The sequence below is a fragment of the Trachurus japonicus genome, chromosome 18, assembly GCF_045865225.1.
Source record: "Trachurus japonicus isolate A0001 chromosome 18, Traja_1.0".
Classification (NCBI taxonomy): Eukaryota; Metazoa; Chordata; class Actinopteri; order Carangiformes; family Carangidae; genus Trachurus; species Trachurus japonicus.
Window position 1 is genome coordinate 14,511,311 of NC_140924.1, and position 24,993 is coordinate 14,536,303.

Here is a 24,993-nt window from a genome sequence, read left to right on the forward strand (position 1 = left end):
GGCTGATGATATAATCCAATAATGACATTTTTTTTACCCTATTCAATATTATATAATATAATTATGTGACAAGCATTAACATATATTGCAATGTTTTGACTGAACTGTATCATAATCCATGTGTAGGCTGTTTACTGATCCTGATTCTTGTCCATAAAAAAAAAATATCTGCAGGAGAACCATTGAGATGTGTGGAATCTCAGCCAAGATTTTGTATGAGTGAAAGATTGATTACAGTAATCATTTAGTCATTATTGCAGCTGGACTGTTTCAAATTATTCTTTTTTTTCCCTAATTGTTTTTTAATGTTTTCATTGAATCTCAGAAAGGAAACACAGCTCTGCACATATCCTCCCTCGCTGGTCAGGCTGAAGTGGTGAAGATCCTGGTGAAGCGCGGCGCCGACATCAACTCTCAGTCTCAGGTGGGTGAGGCTCAGCTGGTCTGGAGCTGGAGGTGTCGAACGCTGTCGTCCTCCTCCTCACAGTCACTGATAATAACACCTCTGGGATTACTCAGTATCATAATAGAAAGAGAGGGTTTCATTGTGTTATTATTTCTCTTCTGTTGATGATCAGTGGGTGTTTGAGATTGTTTTTCATGAGCAGTAATTTATCCATTAACCTGATGTACCTGCTGTCTGTGTGTTGCAGAATGGATTCACTCCTCTGTACATGGCCGCTCAGGAGAATCACCTGGATGTGGTGCGATACCTCCTGGAGAACGGAGGCAACCAGAGCACCGCTACAGAGGTGAGAGGACGCTTCGGACTGTACCATGTCATGTCGTCACATGTACAGTAAACTCTGTCAATGGCAGATTATTAATCAAACCCCAATGTCACTCGACCATCAGTATCTCAGATGAAACAAACCAAATCTAAACCTCCCCTTCCCATTAATTTCGCCATCATGTTTGGGCACTTTGACATGGGACTGGAGGACCGGGGAAACAAACCACTGACCTTTTGATTGGTGGATGACCCAGTCTACCTCCGAGCCACTTGTTAATGCTAACAGATCAATAATCAAAACAGTGATTTACAGAACATTTATTAGCACTGAACACTGCAATAGGCTGATGGGAATGTCAACATTTTGCAGCCACATGATTGTACCTCATTCCCCAGGTTGGTAGCAGCACTGGTCACTAGCATGGTTAAAAAGCCACTAGCATGGTCTAGCATTACACTAATATACTATACTACAGAGATGGGAATCACCAGTGGCCCTGCAATACAATATCATATACTTGTGTCTTAATACAATATAATTGCCATATTTATGCTGTGATACATTGTGATTTATTTGCTTTTTTCTTCCTGCAAATGATGTCTTCAAATGAAAACTTTGTTAACATCTGTGTTTTTCTAATTAGATACACTTTTGTTCATCTCTCTTAAGTCATTTTTAATGATGCAAAATAAGCAAACATGTATGAACTGTTTGCATTTCATACTAGTCCAACTTCATTGAATGCTAACATGCTGCTGCACTACAAGTAAATATAAAATATGTTAGATTTAAACGCAGTCGGCACTTTCCTGATTTCTTTCTCCGATGCCTCCAACAGCGCTATCTAGTGGACTAAACAAGCAATTATTACTACAGTACCAAAACCTTAAATTCACGTTTGCAATTTATATAATAAAAGATTGAAATTTGGCATCCGTATATCGATACAGTATTGTCATGCAAAATATCGCGATATCACGCTCTCTTTCTTCCCCCGTACTGTACTATAATTAGTTTGCCATTATTAGCTACTATTTCGGGATGCATTTACTGAATAAGCACTATTCAATTTCTTTCAAATGGGTCAGGCATTTGGGGATTTATTAAAAAAACAAATCTTTCTCACTCTGGATCTTCTCCTCTCTCCAGGACGGCTTCACCCCTCTGGCCATCGCCCTCCAGCAGGGCCACAACCAGGTGGTTTCTATCTTACTGGAGAACGACACTAAAGGCAAAGTGCGGCTGCCCGCCCTGCACATCGCCGCCCGCAAGGACGACACCAAGTCGGCCGCCCTGCTCCTCCAGAACGACCACAACGCCGACGTCCAGTCCAAAGTACGTCTGTATACACGCCGCGGCTCCGTGTGCACTCACAGGATGTAGCGGCATGTAGTGGAGCTGATGTGACGTTTGTGTCCGTGTGTTCGTACTGACGTTAATGAATGAAGGAGTTCAGGTGGCGCTAGAGCATTTGGCTAAATAGCATCTTGTACAGAATATTCAGTGTGTTTTATTTTGAAGTCTTTTTATTTGAGTCAGGGGCAGGAAAAGGAAGAAAAACTACAAAACCCACACCCCCCTGTTGGAGGATATCTGGGGTGGACGGTCGGGTCAATAAGGCACAATGATATTAACAATCATACAATCTCTGATTTCAGTGGTTTGATCACTTTGCTTTGACGAAATGCAGCGTGTTATTGTTGAAATCTACACTTGGATTACTGACCCTTGACCCTCTGTGGTCAGTCCTGTCCAGTGTTGAGCATGTTATTTTTAAAAAGCACTTAGTTATTGTTACTAGTTACTTTCCCCAAAACAGAAACTGAGTCAGTAACTGAATTACTGCATTACAAAAATAACTAATTACCAGGAAAAGTAAGTATTGCGTTTCTTTTTTTCATAAAATGCTCAACTATGTCAAATTACTGGGACTCACCCCCCCACAAACCCCTTAACCATAACCCTAACCTCCTGTTTATGTGGTACTAACCAACTAAACAGCTTTTTTCCGACTAGTTGATGGACTGAAACAAAATGTGTATATCAGGTAGCTACACTTTAACGGGTGTATTATTTTGTGACGGGACTTCTGAGTCTAGTAACGGCGCATTTTATTGTCAGTAACGGTAACAGCATTATAACAAGGGAAACAGTGACTTTTTCGATTACTCGTTACTGTAAAAAGTAGCGCAGTTAGTAACACTGTTATTTTATAACTCTGTTATTCCCGTCACTGGTCCTGTCAGATATCGGCGGTCCAACAGATTTGTTGTTTGTTATTTTCCTAACAATCAGAGCAGGTGTTACTGTAGAAATCACATGTATGCTGTAGTGTATAGTGCAGTGTTGTGGTGCTGTACCTTTATTTACCTGTGAACCTGTGATCACGTGTTTGTGCTTCATCAGTCTTTGTCTCTCTTCTCTCTCTTTCTCTCTTCTCTCTTTTCTCTCTCTCTCTCTCATTCAGTGTGTCTGTGCCTGCCACGTCACTGCCACTAACTGGGTCTCTCCTTCTTTTTTTCCCTTCCTCTCCTCCTTTTAAATGCTACCACTCACACACACCCCCTCCTCCTCCCCCATCACCCCCTCCCTCCTCCTCCTCTTCCTCCTCCTCCTCTTCCTCCTCCTCCCCTCCTTGCTGCACCGGTGTCTAAGTGTAACACTGTCCACTGCATGGAGTTGTGCCACTGTCTGCAGGTTGAATGGTGATGATATCTAAGGCTGCATGCAAACACTGGGGGGTTGAAGGGGATTTATTTATTTATTTATTTCACTGTTGTTTGAAGGGGATGGGAGGGGTTTGACCTGATATTGATCCGGTATCGGTTAGAACTCACAATCAGCCAAACGTTTATACTTGTGACTTGTTCCTCTGATACCGGACAGCGGCTCTAAGTGACGTGGCTGGAGTGAATCTGACGAACTCCACCTACACACATGCTAAACGTTGATATCGTACTCTACCGTAGCTGCTGCGTATTTAAAGATACAGTCTGTTCTGCACATAATATGAAACACATCAAACTCATATTCATGCATTTAGTGTTTGACTCAGCTGTTGTGTTGCAGCTCTGCTCATTATGACTCATGAGGAAGGCCCATGGGAGACGGGCTATAAGTGGCAGCACACACACACACACACACACACACAGTCACACATGTAGCCCACATATACAACACAAGCTGCTGTCACACAAGGGCGCAGCTCTAATCAAACACCTTGGAGACGGTCATCTGGTTACATAACAGCTCAATAAACAAGGCTCTTATAGAAAACTGAAGCTGAGTTTTCTCTCTGAGTTAAATCCTTATTGTTAAATAAACCTGGATATTTAAAGTGAAAGTAAAAACTCATTATAACTCACTGTTTTTGTAGCAGTTTTAGTTTAAGTTGTTAATCCCATTGGTACAAAACTGTACTCACCCACATGTTTGGGTTGTAAACACACTCTTTAATTAGCTGAACTTACTTGGAAGAGTAAATTACGTGAACACAGTTTTCCCCCTTTTTCATGGTTATTTGATAATCCTGCTAAACATGGCCCTGACGGACTATAAATACAGATGGATGTAGCCTCTGTGAAGAGTGGGTTTGAAGCTCAAGCAGCGTTTCAGCTTTGAATTGCCATTGTAGAGACTGTTTGTTCCACTACTACTATTGTGTTGCCAAGTGTCGATCTAATTCTAAAACTGCTATATAAAGTAGTTAATGTAACACAATGACTTCAGCTACAGGAACATTAACATTGTTTCTCCTGATATATGTGGTACTTACCAAATGTGGACACACATAATTAGCCTTTAGCTTTGATTTGATTTGATTCAGGGACAGTGTGCACTTACATTAATCATTTAAAAAAAAAAAAGAAAAAACGAAAAGGTGGGTGTAGTCCGCAAGACATAAAATACACACAATATTGTGTACATTGCCACACTCATCATATAATATATACCATCCTGTATATAAACAGTATGTATTTTAAAAAAGAACTACTAATTACATGTGCAAGTAGCATCAAAATTGCACTGAAGAATTGTATCGTAATTAAAATGTGTATGAAAGTGAAAATGTGACATAAATTAGGTAACACTTTATAATAAGTACACACTATTAAGCATTAGTTAAGCATTAAATACTGAATTCAACCTTTATAACATATGAATACTCATTAGTATGTAGTTTATAAACACACTTAAAAATGTTTTACTCACTAACTTTATTTATAAACTTCATACTAATGAGTATTCATGCATTATAAATTAAGAATTCAGTATTTATTAATGCTTAACTAATGCTTAATAGCGTGTACTTATTATAAAGTGTTACCAATGTTATGTGTTACCATAAATTATACGTGCCTGTGTAATCTAAACTTCAACAAACAACATCAATTAACACAAAAAGAAAAAAAAGAACAAACAAACAAAAGGAGCAAACAGGAAGATGAGACGAGACAGAATATAAAATGTGGTAAAACGACGAGTACAAGACTAGAATAACACACAGAATGATGAATGCTAATGTGTTACTGTACCAGCAGCTCAGCAGCATCCATCCAGAGGGAGCCTCTCACTCCTCCCTCAGCTCCACCCTCTCCCCCTCTGTGGGACGTCGGAGCCAGACTCTACCGGCCATTAGAGCACATTTTCCACTGTGACATGACAGATCTCACCTCTGTGTGAACTTTTAGCAGCATTAAAAAAAACAAAACGGGGAGCGATCCACCCCAGCCACGTCGCTTGCCAGTTTTACTACCGGACTTTGCGTTTTTTGCTTCCTCTGACTTTACCGACACGTGGGGTCGTACAGAACGAACCTGACTTTAACTGATGTTTCCCTCCTCGCTCCTTCCTCCCTGCTACAGATGATGGTCAATAGGACTACTGAGGTATACCAACGCTCCTTTAACTCTCTACAGACTCTCTCTACACAGCCCCCACCATCCCTTTTGTCGTTTTTTGGCTTCATCTCCACTTCTTTTTTTTATTTTATTATTTCTCTCACTCTCCCACAGCACTGCATGGTGTAAAATAAAGAATCATTTGGTTCATTTTGACACTTTCTGCACAATTTTTCCGTTGGTTTGGTAGAATAAGGAGCCACCATGCACGGCTGATAGGAATGGCCAAACCACTGCCATGTGTCCTACACTCAGGCACTGCACACAATCTGCTGTAGTTTTTTTTTTTTTTTTGTTATTCATCCTCCGTCTGTTTTGCGTTTTTCATTCTCTCCTTCCAGTTTGTATTGATTTTTATTTTCCAGCTCTGGAAATACCTCCTCCTTCTTTTTTCTCCATATTCCTCAGTTCATTTATAAATATCTCTAAACAACATCTTTGATTGAGATGTGAGGTTTATTGATTTTATTTAAATGATTACATTTTCCTCTCATAAGGTTTTAATTTGATGAATAATGGGCTGATGCATCTTTGAATGTATACTGTCTATGAGTCTTGTAATTTTGTCTGTTCACGTTCTACTGCATGACTTTTAGAGATGCATTATAAACTACTTAGTTTGAAAACAGCATTGGTTAAAAGACTGCAAATATTACAATACAATGTTTCTCAAAGTATGGAATCCCAGCACTGCCAAAAGAAAAGTGAAAACATTTGTATCAAATTTCAATATTTTCAATCTCAACAATACAAATTTATATTTTCGTAATTATAAAACCCAGTATTCCTTTTAAAAATGAATACTTCTGTATGAATAATCTTCAGTGTTCTCCAAAGCAAAAAAAAAAGTTATATATTTAAGATTTAAGAGGTTTTGTTTCATTTTCAAATTAGTAGACGATGTGTACAATCTACATAATCTTGAAAATATAAACTGGATTCTAACATTTTTTTGGGGGAAAATTATCAACCTTTCCACAACCCAGTCCCACTTCACTGTTTAGATTGAACATTGTCTGCCATTTTGAAAAATTTGTATTTTGCTTGGGAGTAAATTGAAAATTTCCTCTTAAAATTGATTTTTTTTTTTCATTCTTCTTATTGGCCGTAGTTGTGCATGTTTAAAAGATGACATTAAAATGCAAATCAGATTTTTTTTCTTCCGTACATAATTACTACACAAATTTGAATCATTATTTGAAATTTTTTTCAGAAAAATTGGTAACACCCAAATTGAACTGCTTCCTAAACAAATATATCATGTGCATGCATTTCTATAGAGGATTTGTGACTTGGAATACAACTTACTACAATCAGTGCTAATGGCATGAGGAAGCTCATAATGTTTTTAAAAAAAATATATATATATACGTACATATTAACCTGCCTGGCCAAAGTTTTGGCGTTGACTAGCATGTTGCATCCACGCTGCCTTAATTTGCACCATTCTGAGTTTTTGACTGTGTAAAGTTTGAAACCATCACGTTAGCCACTGTATTCTTCACACTTTTGTAAACAACTCTTTCACATTAAATCGGACCTCACTTACAGAACGGCAAGGTAAGGCAAGAATTTCACAACTACTCCAACCTGCTCTGCAATCTCTAACTTTTTTCTCATCTATTTCTCATTCGCTAACTCTTTATAATACTTTTTTATGACATACAGTTAACATAGTGCACTGTGGTGGTGGTGGTGGTGGTGGTGATGGGAAATGTTCCCCCACTTTGTTATTTGCCACTCTTATGATTTTTTACTGTCATTTGATTTTTTGGTTAGCTAATATTGTTTGTCCATCTGTATGTCGATCTGGACGACAGTCTGTGTGTACTGTATGTCTCTGTTCTGCTTTTCTTTGGGTTGTTTTCATTTCAAATTGATTTTTTTTTGGGTCAAAGAAATGTTTTCTTTCATTGTTGTTTCTGCATGGTGATGATGTGACAAGTGTGTTTTCTGGGTTTTTGTGTGTGTGTGGGTGCTAAGTTTTTTTATGTTTGTTTGTTGATTTGTTTTTTTCTGTGACTTTTACATTTTCCTTGTTTTCAGTTTACCTTTTCGTTTACCTGTGATGCTTCATGCAACTGCTGCATGCTGGGAAGACTCAAGAGGTCAAGAGGTATACGGGTCAAAGTGTGAAGGGCAGGAAGTGAAAACTCTGACCTTTGTCCTCCTCTCTCTGTGTGTGTCTGTCTCTTTCCTGTCTGTCTTCCAGAGCGGATTCACCCCTCTGCATATCGCCGCCCACTACGGGAACGTCAATGTGGCCACGCTCCTGCTGAACCGAGGGGCGGCCGTCGACTTCACCGCAAGGGTACGATAATCCACACTCACACAGCTGTATTTCCTAAACCTGAAGGGTTAGTATTTACAAGTCCCGAAACAAATTTACCAACCAAATTTGTTTTGGGACTTGTAAATGTGTTATGGTAATGTCATTTTGTTTTTATGATATGTAAAAATGTTTTCTAAAACGTAAATTTGTCTCAAACTTTGTAAAAGTGTTTCTTCGCACTAACTTATTTCCATAATGCTAAATATGACTGTTAGCTGTGTAAATATTTAATGTTATCATAAGAAAATATAAATAGCTCACTTACCTCTACCGACAACTTTTATAAATCAACGCAATGTGGGGGGACGGGTGACCACGCCCACTTAGGAAACGTGTAAACCACTCAGGAAGTGTAAACCATTCCGTATCATTGGAGCAGCTCGTCATGGGCCATCTTGATAGTAATAGAGTATCTTTGCTCCAGGATGGTTTAGCCCCGTCCTCCCTATTCCTAAGAGTTGACACGATTGGTTCTTTAGGTTTATGATGTCAGAAACCCTGCCTCTGTGAATCTGTTTTGTTTTTTGTTTTTTCATTGGTTCACTGCAGTACAAGGTGGAAATACTCAAAGTTTTGACTGATTATTTTACTTATCACACATCTTGTTTTATATTAAAAAAAACATCATCAGACTTTATATTATTATATCAGTCTTTGATATAATTTTCACTAATTTAAATCACCTTGTTGAAGATTTGTAGTTTTCTTCAATGTGCTTAAGGGCAAATCTGCTGATGTACTTTTGAATCACACAGTCAGCAAGTCTGATGTCTAAGTCCTCGTGTCTCTCTGCCCCCACCCACCCCGCTGTTGTCATTTTGTCCCTAAGCCTAATCACTGTTTGTGGGCTCGAAGACTACAAGCTCTCTCTCTCACACACATACACACACACATGCAAAGAAATCCCTCTTCAAGTGGGACCTCCTCTTTTCATGGATCAACAAACACACAACAAAGAGGCAAAGAGTGTGTGACCGAGGCACACGGCTCTGAAAAAGGCCAGACTTCATGTGTAGACAGAGTGTCTGAGCAAATACCAAAACATCTTCTCTCTCCAGTCCAAAACACTCAGGACCTTTCCCTCCGGCCCGCTCCACTTTGTTCCTTTATCATCAGCATCATCCAGAAAAATGAATTCAGACATCCTATTTTTAACCATGCAAATATGGAGGATAAGAATAACTCACAACAAGTGGATAAATAAATAAATCAAACACACACACATTTGTGCTAAGCCTCTAGAGATTGCTTGTGTGACTGGAAAAGGAGGCTGCAGAGTCTAAAAAATCCCATGTGGATAAAAGGGGTTTGAGACAATGTGACCCTTAAAGCTAAATTACCAAAGTGGCAGCGAGGATCAGCATGTGGAGGTCAGGCGGGTCTGGACAAAATGAAAGTGTTGTTGAACAATATTTAGATGAAAACAGCAAAAAAAAAATATCCAAAATCCAAAATCCATCCTGTGTTTATACCACTTATCCGTACGGGATCGTGGAGAGACTGGAGCCAATCCCATCTGACCTAGAGCTGTCCAAAATATTAAAAGTAGATATTCCAAGAGGGAGTATTACAGTATTAATTTGTGTTTTTTATTTTTTTTATGACTAATGTGTCTAAATTATATAATTGCGTCTCTGTCCTGTTTGCAGAATGGAATCACTCCTCTCCACGTGGCCTCCAAGCGCGGCAACACTAACATGGTTCGTCTGTTACTGGACCGCGGCTCGCAGATCGATGCTAAAACAAGGGTGAGTGAACTGTGTACTGATCTGGTCTGACCTGAAACCCATTATTTCTCCATCATTAATTTATTATTAGCGATGAAACACACAGACCCATAGAGTGTTTCTGCCGTTACATTTGCCGTCACATTCGCCGTCACAAACAAAAGGTCGGCTCGTGACCCTTCATCTCGATTAGCACCGACAGATGTGAACGTGAACCGGCTGCTGCTGCTGGATCAGTGGATTACACTCGGTGTCACACTGGAGCTCCTGACCTCTGACTGGACACACGTGTTATTAGCTGTATTTAATTCAGAGCCACATAAACAACAAACCAGGATCAGCCTCAGTCGGTCAGTCAGTCAGTCAGTCAGTCAGTCAGTCAGTCAGTCAGTCAGTCAGTCAGTCAGTCAGTCAGTCAGTCAGTCAGTGGCTGATACCTGTCTGTGTTACAGCAGCTTCGGTCTGCACGCTGACGTTTAACCCTTTATCGGGCAAAGAGACCACATTTGGTAACTTGTTTTTGGCAAGTAGAATAAGTTTAAGCTGAATACTTAAAGGGATAGTTCAACATTTTGGCAAATAGCACCAACAATTAAAGGTAATGAACTTACTCCTATGGCAATGGGCGAATTTGCTAAAATGTTGAACTATCCCTATATATATATATATATATATATATTTTTTTTTTACACATTTTTATGTATTATTAAATATTAATCAAACTTTATTACCATATTTTATATATATCATTTATATACGCCTTGGAAAAAGTACAGTAGGCTGTTACCTTCGAAGAGTGGTAACCTTGATTTGGTCCAGGATTGAAAATGTGAATTTAAGTATTTAAATGAATGCTCTATAAAGGGTTAAAGCTACTTACCTAATGTAATGTGTGTATCAATGTGTGTTTTGTGTGTGTGTAGGATGGTCTCACTCCCCTCCACTGTGCAGCTCGGAGCGGACATGACACAGCTGTGGAGCTGCTGCTGGAGAGAGGAGCCCCTCTACTGGCCAGGACCAAGGTGTCACACAGACTCACACTTATTATCACTTTATCAATTAAAAACACATTTACTGTAAAGGAACAGACAGTCTGACATTTTGGGAAATACACTTCAATTTCATCTCTATACATCTAACACATGCTGTTTATGTATCACGTTAGCAGTAGAAATAGAGGTACAGGTCCCTCTCAATATCATGGAATTATGTCAGTAATTCAATTCAAAAAGTGAAACTAATACATTATAGAGATCCATTACACACAGAATGAAACATTTCATGTCTTTATTTATTTAATTTCTTTTAATTGTAATGATTATGCATCTAAAAAAAAGGGAATATTACAAAAGATTAAAATGACTTTTAAAAAATGCATCTTTAACATGGAAATGCTGGCCTTCTGAAAAGTATGTCCATCTATATGCACTCAGCACTTAGTTGGGGCTATTTGACTTGAACAACTGGAAATAGACTTTTCCATGATATTATAATTGAGATGCACCTCTAAATGTATAAAACAGTAAATTCAGTTTACTTTGAAGCTTTTTAACCAACAACAACAATGTACTGTTGGAGGATCAGTGTAATAATCTCAGGTGATATTTCAATGTATTGATGAGTTGAATGTTTTTTCATTGCACTTAAGACAAAGTCTGCACAGCTCTGTTCCTCTGCCTTTAGTCTAAAAATACCTGTATCAGTCTAATCTGGGTGAGTTCAGTGTGAAAAGCTCCACTCAACTGTGTTAAGATAAAAAAAAACAACCTTTCATCTGTTTTGAACATTTAACACATTATATAACAGTTGTCTAATAGCACGACCAGCACACACAGATCAATATTAGCTCAGTATCAGTAATTGGAAATCACATCACTGAACTGGTTTATTAAAATGTCTTAATCACCTCTGTGTCTCATGTAGAACGGGCTGTCTCCGCTCCACATGGCGGCACAAGGCGACCACGTCGAATGCGTCAAACATCTGCTGCAGCACAAGGCGCCGGTTGATGATGTCACGCTGGACTACCTGACGGCGCTGCACGTGGCGGCGCACTGCGGCCACTACAGAGTCACCAAGCTGCTGCTAGACAAGAGGGCCAACCCCAACGCCCGGGCGCTGGTGAGACGACACACAAGAGAAAAGACCTTTAAAGGGATAGTTCAACATTTTGGCAAAGTTTTTTTCTTACCTCTGTTACCTTTAATTGTCGGTGCAAGCTATTTTTAGAACGGAGGAGCAGAGCGGCGAGCTGCTCAGAGCTACGCTACAGAGGCTAATGGGATTTCTTGGTTTCCCTCAAACTCATCAAATACACAATCCAACAACTCCAAAACGCTCTGGTGGACAAGTTGTGACCTGCACATTCACCACGCTATGAGATAATAACAGAACATTTACAAATACAGAGACTGCTTGCCGAAAAACTGCCCCCGACTGGAACGGTTTTGCATGAATTTACCTCAAAAACAACTCCTGTCTCGCCAAAATGTTGAACCAGCCCTTTAAAATCTTAACGTATCACCATTCTAAACATTAAGTTGTGTTTTGAAGTTAAATCTGATTCTGTCTGTGTGTGTGTGTTTGTCCTGGACAGAACGGCTTCACCCCGCTGCACATCGCCTGCAAGAAGAACCGTGTGAAGGTGATGGAGCTGCTGGTCAAATATGGAGCCTCTATCCAGGCCATCACCGAGGTAACACACACACACACACACACACACACACGTCTGATCACACTAAAGCTGCATATGCATTGAAATTACCTTTTGCCACAATCTCTATACTTGTACAATGCAGTTTAATTTACGTATATTTATGTTTCTTTTTTTGGCAAGAACCTCTACAGATGCTAACATTAGCATATAGAGCTAAAATATGACTTTTTTAGATGAGTTAACTACTTGACAATTATGTGATGATGGTAAAAGTTTAATCAGAGTGCAACTGTTGCACAAATAAAGGAGTTTTCTAGTGAAGATGAAGCCTCATTTGTGTCTAATTGATCTTGAATCTCACAATGATCTTGTATAATGGTGTCTAATAGCATGTAAGGATCTGCTATTAGGACTCTAATTAGAGGATCATTTAGTATAACAATGTCAAAGTGTTGTTTATTTTGGATTTCTATTTACAGCATCATGTAGGCGTTCAGTATCTAATTAGAGTTTAAGGGCTGTTTTTGTATTGTCAAATAAAGAACATTGTTTCTAGTGTTGTCTAATTTGATTCAAGGTATGGCTTCTTAGTCCAAGTCTGTTAAATAAAGCTGCCTCTAGGCTCTTATTTCATTTTAATGGCAGTGTGACATTAAAAGGTGTCACCATTAAAAGCTGGATGACACAGCTGGTTCAGGTGTTTCTGCATTAGTCACCGTGTTTTTCCACTTTTATATATATATATTAAAAAAAGCTCAATCAAACTCAGCAGGAATTTGTTCTTGTTCAGTGTTCAGAGATTGATGATGATTTTTTTTAATAGAGCATCAAGTGCCATTTTGTTTCCTGGGAATAAAAGAAAAAAGACTGACTGACAATTGTGCGTTGTGTGTGTGTGTGTCCTCTCCTCTCTCTCCTGTGTCCAGTCCGGTTTGACCCCGATCCACGTGGCGGCCTTCATGGGTCACCTGAACATCGTCCTGCTGCTGCTGCAGAACGGAGCCTCGCCCGACGTCAGCAACATCGTGAGTGATGAGAGACGAGCTGTAGTGGCAAACGTTAAACATACACTTCAAAGACACTCAAGTCATCAGCAGTAGATGGGTTACAAAACAGCAGTAGCTAACGGCATCACACAAAATACCAAAGTATAAAAACACACTATAATCTACAACATCTTTAACACAATATTGTCTCCTATATCGTTACTCACTTTTAAATGAGGGGGAAAAAATATTATATAGTATATTAAAGTGATGTGTTTCTCTATGTAAATGAGTAAATTAATATGTGTGTGTGTGTTGTGTGTGTCACAGCGAGGAGAAACAGCGTTGCACATGGCGGCCCGGGCGGGTCAGGTGGAGGTGGTCAGGTGTCTGCTGAGGAACGGAGCCATCGTGGACGCCAGAGCTCGGGTCAGACTCTCATTCTCTACTTCTGTATTTCCTCTAAACAGATTCAGCTGCTATTTTCTTTTTCTAAAAATAAAACGTGTTGCTGATCGTCCCTCTGCTTGGCTGCGTGCAGGAGGACCAGACTCCTCTTCACATCGCCTCCCGTCTGGGAAAAACCGAGATCGTCCAGCTGCTGCTGCAGCACATGGCCCACCCCGACGCCGCCACCACCAACGGCTACACGCCGCTGCACATCTCGGCCAGGGAGGGGCAGGTGGAGACGGCCTCGGTGCTGCTGGAGGCCGGGGCCTCGCACTCACTGGCGACCAAGGTGGGTGGAGGAGCAGCGTTGATATTCTTAAATAACTTAATAACTTAAAATTCCAAGTAACTAAAGGATTAATGATTAATGAGATCAATATTGAACTCACATCTGTCTGCTACTAATTACTAGTATCATTTAAAACAGTGGTTCTCAAACCTTTTTATATCAAGGACCCCTAAACTGACACAAATTAGACCACGGACCCCCATTGGACAACATTTTGAAACAAACACCAGAAATACACAAATATTTGTTCTGAGACTGAATAACGTACATTTTTTTAGTCAATGTACATTCAAATTACTGCCAATGGTGTGAATTTTTGGAAAAATTCCAAGAAATTTCTGGAAAAAAAGAAATAATATTTCTGGAAAAAGAATTTGGTAAAATTCTGAGAAAAAGTTGGGGACCCCCTTGAACCCTCTCAAGGACCACTGGGGGTCCCCGGACCCCACTTTTAGAACCACTGATTTAAAAAGATTACATAATTGACAATAATTATTTTAATGAAATAGTTCAGATGTTCCCACTGACCCTAACCTTTGGAAACAGCTGCTGAATTCTCCATTTATAACGCATGAATACTCATTAGTATGTAGTTTATAAATACTGTTAGTACTTATCAATGTAATCAATCTAATAATAGCGTGCACTTATTATAAAGTGTTACCTGAGCACACTATTCAGCAAAAATGCTTTGTTTGACATCAATATTATAACAGATTATTGTTTATTGATGCATATTATTATATTTATTGTGTATTTCTTTAATATATTTTTCAAATTACAGTGAATGAGTTTGTTTTGCATAAGTTAGTTTCGTCTTTAATCAAAATAGGCACAATTTATCTGTTTTATCATTCAAAATGAACAAAACAGGTAAATACTATATTCTGTGACGTGGCACTTAACACTACCCTTATGAAGGATTTATAAATTGTATATAAATAGGTTCTTAATTTGGTTGCAAACATCTTACAAATCATAAATAAACAATTATAAACAAGGCTCACTATTCAGCAGGATCAAAATATGATTACTGCTCATTAAAGGTACTAATGAGGGAATCAGATGTGGGATCACTATTTGGCAGGTCACACAGGCCGTTGCCCCTTTTAATTATTATTTATACGAACTTATAAATGATTTATAAAGTGTTTACAGGCTAATTAATGAACAGATTGTAGCTTGTTGTTGTTTCTGGCTCCTGTTGCATCCACTGACAGGACGCCGTTATATTTCACTGTTGTGATTGATAAAAAAAAAAGAAAGAAGGCTGGATCCTCTAACACAGTCAAACTGACCCTGATGCTCCAGACCAGTTGTTGTAGTATCGGTCGCCTACGGTAACGTCACGTATCCGTCGTCCTGCAGCGCTGACAGAAAGAGGTTACCGTGGCGGCGGCATCGGCAGGTTTTCAGTCTTTGACCCACTTTTTCATGAATGATTGATGAACCTGTGAAGCTGCTGCCTCCCTCTGAATTATACATGACGTCTAAAACCAAGGGATTCACCACCATCATCTTCACCTTCATCATCATCATCATCATCATCATCATCATCATCATCATCATCTTCATCATCATCTCTGTGGAGGTGTTCACCAGTGGACGCATCTTGTATTTATTCACACGGCGAGACGCAGCTCTGTGATGTCTGGTCGTCAGGGCTCGCTGCCTCCTCCTGATGTCTCTGTTTGGTTTCTCTCCGGGGGGGTGAAGGGCGTGACTGTTCCTATGGCAACCAAACCAGGGAGGAAAGTTGTTGTCATGCTATATTGACACTGACATGTCCACAACAGCCGGTGCCCTTGATTTGATTTGTTTAGAGCGACGTTAACTCCGTCTATCGGTCGTATCTTTATCTTTATCTTTATTGTCCTTCGTCCTCCATCCGTCTCCGTCCGAGCAGCCGTGACATCATCACACATCATCCAGGGGTTTGACAAACAAAGGACGGCTCCCTCCATGAGCAGGGCCGGGCCGTCCACACACCGCTCCTCTGGCCCTCCTCCTCCTCCTCCTCCTCTCAGTGTCAATATTAGAACAGTGACAGAGCGCCCTCTGCTGGTTCATCACAGGAAATGACTCCAATAATTCATGTTGAATTGGACCAGTTTCTTCTTTTTCTTTCTTTCTCTGCTAACACTGTATAATAAGTACACACTATTAAGCATTAGTTAAGCTTTAAATACTGAATTCATGGTTTATAACACATGAATACACATGATAAAATGTTTTACTCATCATTGATAAGCACTAACTGTATTTATAAACTACATATTAATGAGTATTCATGCGTTATAAATGAAGAATTCAGTATTAATTAATGCTTTACTACTTATTTACTACTATTTATTAATGCTTTACTAATGCTAATGCTTCTTTCTTTCTTTGGTAACACACTGTATAATAAGTACACACTATTAAGCATTACTGTAGTTAAGCTTTAAAGATTTAACCAATCTATCGTCCTTGAGTAGGTCACATAAAAGCTCCCTAAAATGAAACAAAACCAGAAATTGTGAAGAAAACAAATATCTAAGAACACTAATCAGTGGGCTACGATTAATTAAATGAGCTATATGGAAGAGTCCTTCAGACCTTGGACTGAATATTTAAATACAAAAACGCTTGAATTGATATTTCTTTGTGTACAAATTAAAGTTGTAATACGGTTCAGTGTGTGATGAGAAGATTTGTCCGTAGATCAGAGGGAACCAGTGACACACGCTGCTCTTCATCCTCCTCCTCTTCTCTCTGTGTCTCTCCACAGAAAGGTTTCACTCCTCTGCATGTGGCCTCTAAGTACGGAAGCCTGGACGTGGCCAAACTCCTGCTGCAGCGCCGCGCTCCACCCGACTCTGCTGGGAAGGTATGAACAAACTATATTTTATTTTTTATTTTTTAAAAACATCCAACACAATATTAGTTACATTCATCTTTTCATGTTCATTTAAACGGTGTATCGGCATTTTTTCTGTGTTGAGGTGAAGTTTACGTCGAAAGCCCCGGTAAGACTGAGTCTGCTGAGTCATGATCAGCTGTTTCCCTTTTTTTTTTTTTTTTTTGGATTAACTTTGATTTCTTCCAGGAAACACAAACCGATAACAGAACAGAAACCTTTTTAATTCCAGATTCCTTTTCTTTTTCTTTGATTATATTCTTCTAAGGACCCGTCCAGTAATAATCCTCCTCCCAGACTCTGCTGTCTCATTTAACTCCAGTTCATCTCAACCTGCAGTCTCACCCCCTCTATTAACTCCGTGTGTGTGTCTGTGTGTGTGTGTGGTTATAATGGCTTCGCGCTGCGCTAATTGGCTCATTAATTCCTGTGCACTGACCGTCCCTCCCCAACAGAACGGCCTCACCCCGCTCCATGTCGCAGCTCATTACGATAACCAGAAGGTTGCGCTCCTGCTATTGGACAAAGGAGCGTCGCCCCACACCATGGCCAAGGTGAGAGTCCACACACCCAGAGGAGAGGAGAGGAGAGACGCTCCAGATGCTTACAGATGTTTCATAATGTCTCCATCCACACATCTGTAGGAGAAGATAAGAGTCTCCTGAGCTTTTACACCAGGATATTGAGAGTTTTGTTTCAAGGCAAAGCAGCTTAACTTTTTTTTTTTTTACATATCCAGGTGCTGAGTGAGGTTAATCTTCCAGTTTTCATTCAGTGCAGGTTAAAGTTTGGCAGATCTTGACCTCCTTCATTATTAAAGATATAAAACACTATTAATATTACTCAGTTCAACATAGAGCTCTATTTATATAAATATATGGCTTTATATTAGGGATATGGTTGAAATATGATATATTGTGATCTCTGTGAGGAGGAAAACATATACCAGTCAAAAGTTTAGACACACCTTCTCAATCAGTGGTCTTTCTTTATTGTTACTTTTCTACTTTGTAGATTCAAACTTAAGAGATCAAAACTATGAAGGAATATGGAGTTATGCAGTAAACACAAAAATGTTTGTTAAAACAAAAGTGTTATGGGGAGGTGTTTAGCTCAGTTGGTAGAGCACCCGCCCCATGTGTTGAGGCTATAGTCCTCGCTGCAGGCGGCCCCGGTTCGAGTCCCGCGTCGGACGGCCCTATCCTGCATGTCATTCCCCCCATCTCTGCCTCCCATTTCCTGTCACACTCTCAACTGTCCTATCGAATAAAGGCATGAAAAGCCAAAAAAATATACTTTAAAAAAAACAAAAACAAAACAAAAGTGTTATCTGTCACCTGATCTAAACCCAACTGAGATGGTTTGGGATGAGTTGGACCACAGAGTGAAAGTAAAACAGTAACAAGGAGCTCAGCTCCTCTGGGAACTCCTTCAACACTGTTGGAAAACCAGTTCAGGTGATGAGAAAGAAAGAAGAAATCTTTTTTTTATTTACTCTTTTTTTTTTTAACTAAAAACTAAAAACAAAGTCAGAATTCTGAGTTTGAAGTCAGAACTCACTTTTTTTCCTACAGTGGCCCTAATCCTCTTCTGTAGGATACTTAAAAACATCTAAAATCTAAAACATATTCTACTTGTTTACTACAGTACATAACTCCATATATGTCCCTTCATAGTTTTGTTGTCTTCAGTTGGAATCAGAAGATTGTATTAAAAATTGAGGAAAAATATTGAATGAGAAAGTGTGTCCAAACTTTTGACTGGTAGTGTACAGTACATACAGCACTATATCCAGTATATATATGAAGATAATAAATGCCAACAGAAAAACAACTGAACACACAAAATGAGGACACAGGCAGGAATCAGCTCCACTTAGTCCAAGTGATAATGACAGAACAGGAAGTTGGACTTTTGTCTAACTTTTCTGTATTTATATACTCTTTATTACAGTGGTTCCTAACCTTTTTTGCTTGAAGCCCCCCCTGTTTGTGTCCAACACAACCAGTTCAACTTTACTTTTATTTACAAAAATAAACAGCAGTTCCTATTATTTTTGTTAATACATAATGATTATTAAGTATATTATATTATATTATATTGGGATTTTTTACATTTTTATTAAGCATAATATAATCTTGATGACCTCACAACCCCCTCCTTTACAGCATTTGTGTTAAACATCTTGGTTGGGATTGGGAACTAGTTTCAGCAGTGGATTAATCCTCCTCTGGTGCACTAGTGTGTATCTTTTGTGACAGAACAGTGTGTGTGTGTGTGTGTGTCCAAAGTACAGAGTGTGTATTCATGGTAATAAAGGAGCAGAGTGCGTCACTGATGTGTTACCAGACAACAATGCAGCTCTATGGCTCACAGACACACACATCACACTTGTTAGGATGATATGTTCCCCGATGCACTATGCAGTGAAAACAACAACAGTGCATCAAAGTGACATCACTTCCTGTGTGTGTGTCCATCAGAACGGCTACACTCCGCTCCACATCGCGGCGAAGAAGAACCAGATGGAGATCGCCACGGTGCTGCTGCAGTACGGAGCCGAGACCAGCATCCTGACCAAGCAGGGCGTCACGCCGCTGCACCTGGCCTCCCAGGAGGGCCACGCCGACATGGCCGCGCTGCTCATCACCAAGGGAGCCGAGGTCAACGTCCAAACCAAGGTAACGGACCGGACCGCGGAAAATTCTCCTATCACCATAATCCCTATAGTCATAGCAGTAGGTGCATTACCTTTAATTATCGGTGCATGTTGTTTTGAGATCAGCGGGGCAGAGACGTGAGCTGCTCAGTGAACACAATGGAGATGAACGGTTCCATGTCCCCTGTCCCTCATCAAACTCATCAAATACACAATCCAACAACTCCAAAACGCTCTGGTGGACAAGTTGTGACCTGCACATTCACCACGCTATGAGATAATCATGTGTAATTATGTAATGTTACGACACATGAAGCAAATACTCAGAACTACTTGCACTTTTGGAATCACTCCACCCATTAGCTGTGTCTGGAAAGTAGTTCCAGCTGCATTTGCCTCTAAAACAACTCTGTCTCGTAATGTTACATGATTATCTCATAGTGTGGTGAATGTGCAGGTCACAACTTGTCCACCAGAGCGTTGTGGAGTTGTTGGATTGTGTATTTGATGAGTTTGATGAGGGAAAGGGGACCTGTACCATTCACTGAGCAGCTCACGTCTCTGCCCTGCCGATCTCAAAACAACATGCACCGATAATTAAAGGTAATGAACCTACTGCTATGACTACAGGGATTATGATGATAGGAGAATTTGCCAACATGTTGAACTATCCCTTTAAAATAAATAAAGCACAAACTATTCGAACACAATAATACACACACACGGTACTAACACACATTTAGTACCAGTCCTAGTTGGTTTCTCACCACCATCAGCTCCAGTTAAACAGTTAAGGAGCAGAACTATCCCTTTAAAAATCAGCCAGTACATATTAATGAACATTAAAAATGTAAATATGTGAGATTGTGGCCACCCATTGGCAGCTTCAGTAGTTATTGGATGAAAAAGACAGATTCAGAGAAAGCTAGACACAATTACAACAGACGATTATTAAACCATTAAATAAGAACAGTATGGACGATCAACAAAAAGAATTAAAAGTGATTTGGTTTTATTGCATAAAGCCTGTAATAAAACAACCTGCTGCTTCCATCTACATGATGTTATATGACAGGATGGAACGGACACACTCTGGTCTGAACGTGTTTGCTGAGATTTAACTGTGTGTGTGTGTCTCTGTGTGTGTGTCCTGCAGAGCGGCCTGACTGCCCTCCATCTGGCGGCCCAGGAGGACAGAGTGTCTGTGGCCGAGATCCTCGCCAAGAACGGAGCCAACCTCGACCAGCAGACCAAAGTATGAACTCACCGACACCGTACCACTGTTTGTCTTGTTGCTTCTTGCAGCTTTAAAACACTTTGAATTAACATCTGAATTATAATTATACTCGTTTTTTATAACGATGTATTTAGTTTTATTGATGATTTTATTGATTTGTTGCCCTTTTTTCTTTTGCAGTTGGGATACACACCGCTCATTGTGGCTTGTCACTATGGTAACGCCAAGATGGTCAACTTCCTGCTCCAGAGTGGAGCCAGTGTCAACTCCAAGACCAAGGTACCGAGACGAGTCGAACAGTTCAGATGATTTAACTATAGAAGATACGTTTTTTAACATGAAGATTAAACAAATATAATATATATTTCATTGTATTTACACTTCTTACTCCTCCTTTCCTTCTTTCTTTCTTCCTCTCCTCCAGAACGGATACACTCCCCTCCACCAGGCGGCTCAGCAGGGCAACACACACATCATCAACGTCCTGCTGCAGCACGGTGCCAAGCCCAACGCTGTCACTGTGGTGCGTGGACATTAATCCCTCCGCACAAACACACACACACACACACACACACACACACACACACACACACACACACAGACACACACACATGGATGCACTCATTTTATTATTATTTTTTATTTCTCCCTCAGAACGGTAACACGGCTCTGGGTATTGCTCGGAGGCTGGGCTACATCTCTGTGGTGGACACGCTGAGGGTCGTCACGGAGGAAATCATCACCACCACCACGGTACGACACGCACACACACACACACACACACAAACACGCACACACACAACAATCAAACTCATCCCTCTTACCTGGTTAAAGAACACGCGTCTACAAGGGAAAGTAGCTAAATTTGACCTGAATTGAGTCACTGCTAAAATAAAATTAAGGACACAAAGACGTTTACTGTCGTTTGTATTGCTACACAAAATTATGTTGGCACTCAAAACAACATAGATAATACACACATAACCATTCATTCATCACCAAACAACATTATTACACATAAGGTAACATAAGGTTTTAAAAGTCCTGAGTGTTAATTGACTCCAGTTTCCAAGATAAAGCAGTTAGATGATAATAATAATATGAATATATAATAATAAAAGTCTCAAAGTGAAGAAACATTTACAAACTTCCATGTGGTAACATTTTCATTGCTCTCCTGTACTTTCGAAAAGTTACGAGGTATCATGATCAGACACTAATTTTACATTTTTATTAGGGCTGTCAGAGTTAACGCGTTAATCGCGATGAGATTAATTAAAAAATTAACGCGATTAAATTTTTTAATCGCGGTTAATCGCAGCCCATTTTGTCCTCTGTCTGCTGGACTGGAGGACTGGAGTGTGGGACCTCCAGTCCAGTAGGTGGCGGTAAGGCACCTTCAAGTTGGTTGCTACACAAATATACACAGTCTAACATATATCCACAGCTCTATCCATTCATTTTTTTGATGGCTTTGTTGTAAACAAATGCACATGGCCATGTATTGATTTTTTGACGGCTTCTGTTGTCAACAAATGCACATGGCCAGGCAGAGGTGTAGCAAAGTAAAGGGCAATTTCCACTGGATGCAATTCGTTTCAATTCTGTGTGAGTTTCATGCATCATGTGTTATGATTAGGTAGGCCTACTAGGTCTGGTCTAAAAGTTGTTTGTCTAGAGATTATAACACTTTGGAGGGTTGAAAGTCCAAAGCGCCATATATAATATTTTTAATAGAGATTAATCGCGAGTTAACTATGGAAAACATGCGATTAATCGCGATTAGAAAAATTAATCGTTTGACAGCCCTAATTTTTATCTTGAATTATCTTGAAAACTTTTAGCCAATCAGCAGCTTCATCACCTGTTTTCTAATTCATCTAATCAAAATATAATAATTGATAACAGATATTATCTCAGAGGTCGATCATTTCAGTAGCGGTTAAATAAAAGAAAAGAAAAGTGAAGTGAAGTGTGATCAGGCTCCATTTTCTTTTTCAGACGGTGACAGAGAAACACAAGCTGAACGTCCCGGAGACCATGACTGAAGTCCTGGACGTCTCCGATGAAGAAGGTGAGTCCTGATCCAGAACATTCAGACACAAACTGTTTTTTTTATTGATCCTAGATTGATCAGGTGATCAGGTCAATCAGCAGCTGTAGTGTGTATAGTAGTGTAGTGTGTGACTGTGCTGTTCACCCTCAGCGTTCAGATCCATTGATGATGATGATGATGCTATGTCTGATGACTTCAAGGACTTGGAAGGTATCGCAGCCTTGTGCTCGGTGTGACGACCTGCTGTGCTGTTGGTTTTACTCTGGAGTGATGATGATGATGATGATGTTGTGCATGAGCTGTTGAGCTGCTGTTTATGGAGATGTGACAGTACAGTACTAACTCCTGATGTTCCAGCTGTGGACAATGTTTAAAGGTCAGCAGAGGGAAGTTGAAGTCCAGCTTAGGGGTGGGCGATATGGCAAAAATATCATATCACGGTTTTTGAAAAATAAAATAACGATCTCGATTTTATCACGATCTTAAATCTAAAATTGAAAAACAGACAATTTAGGTCAAAGAGCCTTTCTTAACAAATTTTAATGGGCTCTATACACAGCTCCACTACTTCCTGAACTTAAGGCAGCTCCTTTATTTCCTGTCTTACATTATTAGACAAACTGATTAATCCAGGTGTGTCTGAGTAGTCACAATGATCAGACACACCTGGATTAATCAGTTTGGGAGCTGCCTTTAAGAAATTCAGGAAGTAGTGGAGCTGTGCATAGAGCCCATTTAAATAGCTGCAGTTTTGCAAGTAAACATACTCTGATAAAATGCACTCTTGCAACATAAAAGGTGCCCCAGACGATTCTACGATCTCTGCACTTTGGCAGATCGTCTACACGCTCTAATCCTTCACGATTTAATATCGTCATATCGCCCACCCCTAGTCCAGCTGTAGCTCAGTATCTGGCATCTATTTAAAGACCTAGTTGAACATTTTGTGGATTTTGCTTCTTGTTTTTTTTCTGTGTCAAGTCTGTAGCTGGATCTTGGAGGCAGTGAGCTTAAATATAGAGTGTATAGTAGAAAGTTGTTGTTGTCAGTGTCCTGAGAGTTTTATCTTCTGGGAAAACAGAAGAAAGAGACAATAAACACAACAATAAAACTAATCCTGGAAAGACTGAGCACAGGGGAACGGGCTGAGATTATCCTCACCTCATTAGCTGTTACAGTAGCATTAATGGTACCATTACCAATATGAAGTAGTACTGAGTGTCTTAGAAGTGGGTCAAATACTCAGCCAGACCATAATGATAATGAGTGACTGAACGATGTATTTGTTTATCTCCTCACACTCTTCCCTCCCCAGGAAGCCAGTATACTCTCGGCCCCAGAGCGTCTCTGTCTGACTACAGTATGTCTGTCACTTGTTCTGCTGCTTTAGAATAAAACTCCTAAAGAAAACAGACCTGGGCCAAAATCACAAAAACAACAACTGAACAGAAAGAGAACAACTTAAATGCTGCTTGGCATTGGTTCTCCAAGTATCTGAACTCCTCTGGAGGATGGACAGCATTCTCCAAAATAATGTTCCCTGTCAAAAACAGATTATTATCACACGTGCAGGTTATTATGACTCATAGTTACACTTATGACGGAGGAGGAGAGAAGAGGAAAAAGTGCAGTGGCGTTGTACAAAGAGGAGGCTGTAATGGATGAATATGACTGTGAGAACTGTGTTCGATTCTCATGAGAAATGCAGGATATTTTGGGTTTTACTCTACAGTACACGTCTGCTCAACACACTTACAGAGGAACTATGCAGGATCTTGCTTCAGAGTAATAGTGATGGTTAAATAAATGTAACTTGTAAAAGGGAGAATGGAGGCCTTCCACCTATATTGCCTCTTGGCTGAAAACCAACCTTGTAAGATCAGAGCCTCCGACCCAGATAAGATTGCACAAATATACACCTCGTAACATTATATATTATATAGTATAACGTTATGTAGCGCTCTATTAATTGATTTCTCGCCAGTTTTGTTGTAAACAAATGCACATGGAGGAGAGGAGGGTTAGCAAAACAGGAAAAGCGACCAGACTTGCATAGTTCCTCTTTAA

General features: G+C 39.8%; 1 protein-coding gene across 9 annotated transcripts in view; it reads left to right on the top strand.

Moving 5' to 3' along the window:
* Positions 1-24,993, top strand: part of ank2b (ankyrin 2b, neuronal) — a 150,973-nt gene that overhangs the window by 87,807 nt on the left and 38,173 nt on the right. For 4 of the 9 annotated variants that reach the window (XM_085759587.1, XM_085759590.1, XM_085759594.1 and 1 more), the window contains exons 4-22: positions 326-424; positions 654-752; positions 1,884-2,069; positions 7,848-7,946; positions 9,617-9,715; positions 10,618-10,716; positions 11,618-11,815; positions 12,291-12,389; positions 13,277-13,375; positions 13,667-13,765; positions 13,878-14,075; positions 16,846-16,944; positions 17,430-17,528; positions 19,458-19,655; positions 20,790-20,888; positions 21,051-21,149; positions 21,295-21,393; positions 21,525-21,623; positions 22,872-22,944. In XM_085759587.1, the coding sequence (XP_085615713.1) occupies positions 326-424; positions 654-752; positions 1,884-2,069; positions 7,848-7,946; positions 9,617-9,715; positions 10,618-10,716; positions 11,618-11,815; positions 12,291-12,389; positions 13,277-13,375; positions 13,667-13,765; positions 13,878-14,075; positions 16,846-16,944; positions 17,430-17,528; positions 19,458-19,655; positions 20,790-20,888; positions 21,051-21,149; positions 21,295-21,393; positions 21,525-21,623; positions 22,872-22,944 (2,239 nt within the window). Of the gene's footprint in view, positions 1-325; positions 425-653; positions 753-1,883; positions 2,070-5,599; positions 5,624-7,847; positions 7,947-9,616; positions 9,716-10,617; positions 10,717-11,617; positions 11,816-12,290; positions 12,390-13,276; positions 13,376-13,666; positions 13,766-13,877; positions 14,076-16,845; positions 16,945-17,429; positions 17,529-19,457; positions 19,656-20,789; positions 20,889-21,050; positions 21,150-21,294; positions 21,394-21,524; positions 21,624-22,871; positions 22,945-23,076; positions 23,137-24,993 lie in introns of all 9 variants that reach the window. The other 5 variants (XM_085759585.1, XM_085759592.1, XM_085759593.1 and 2 more) reach the window with 3 other exon arrangements.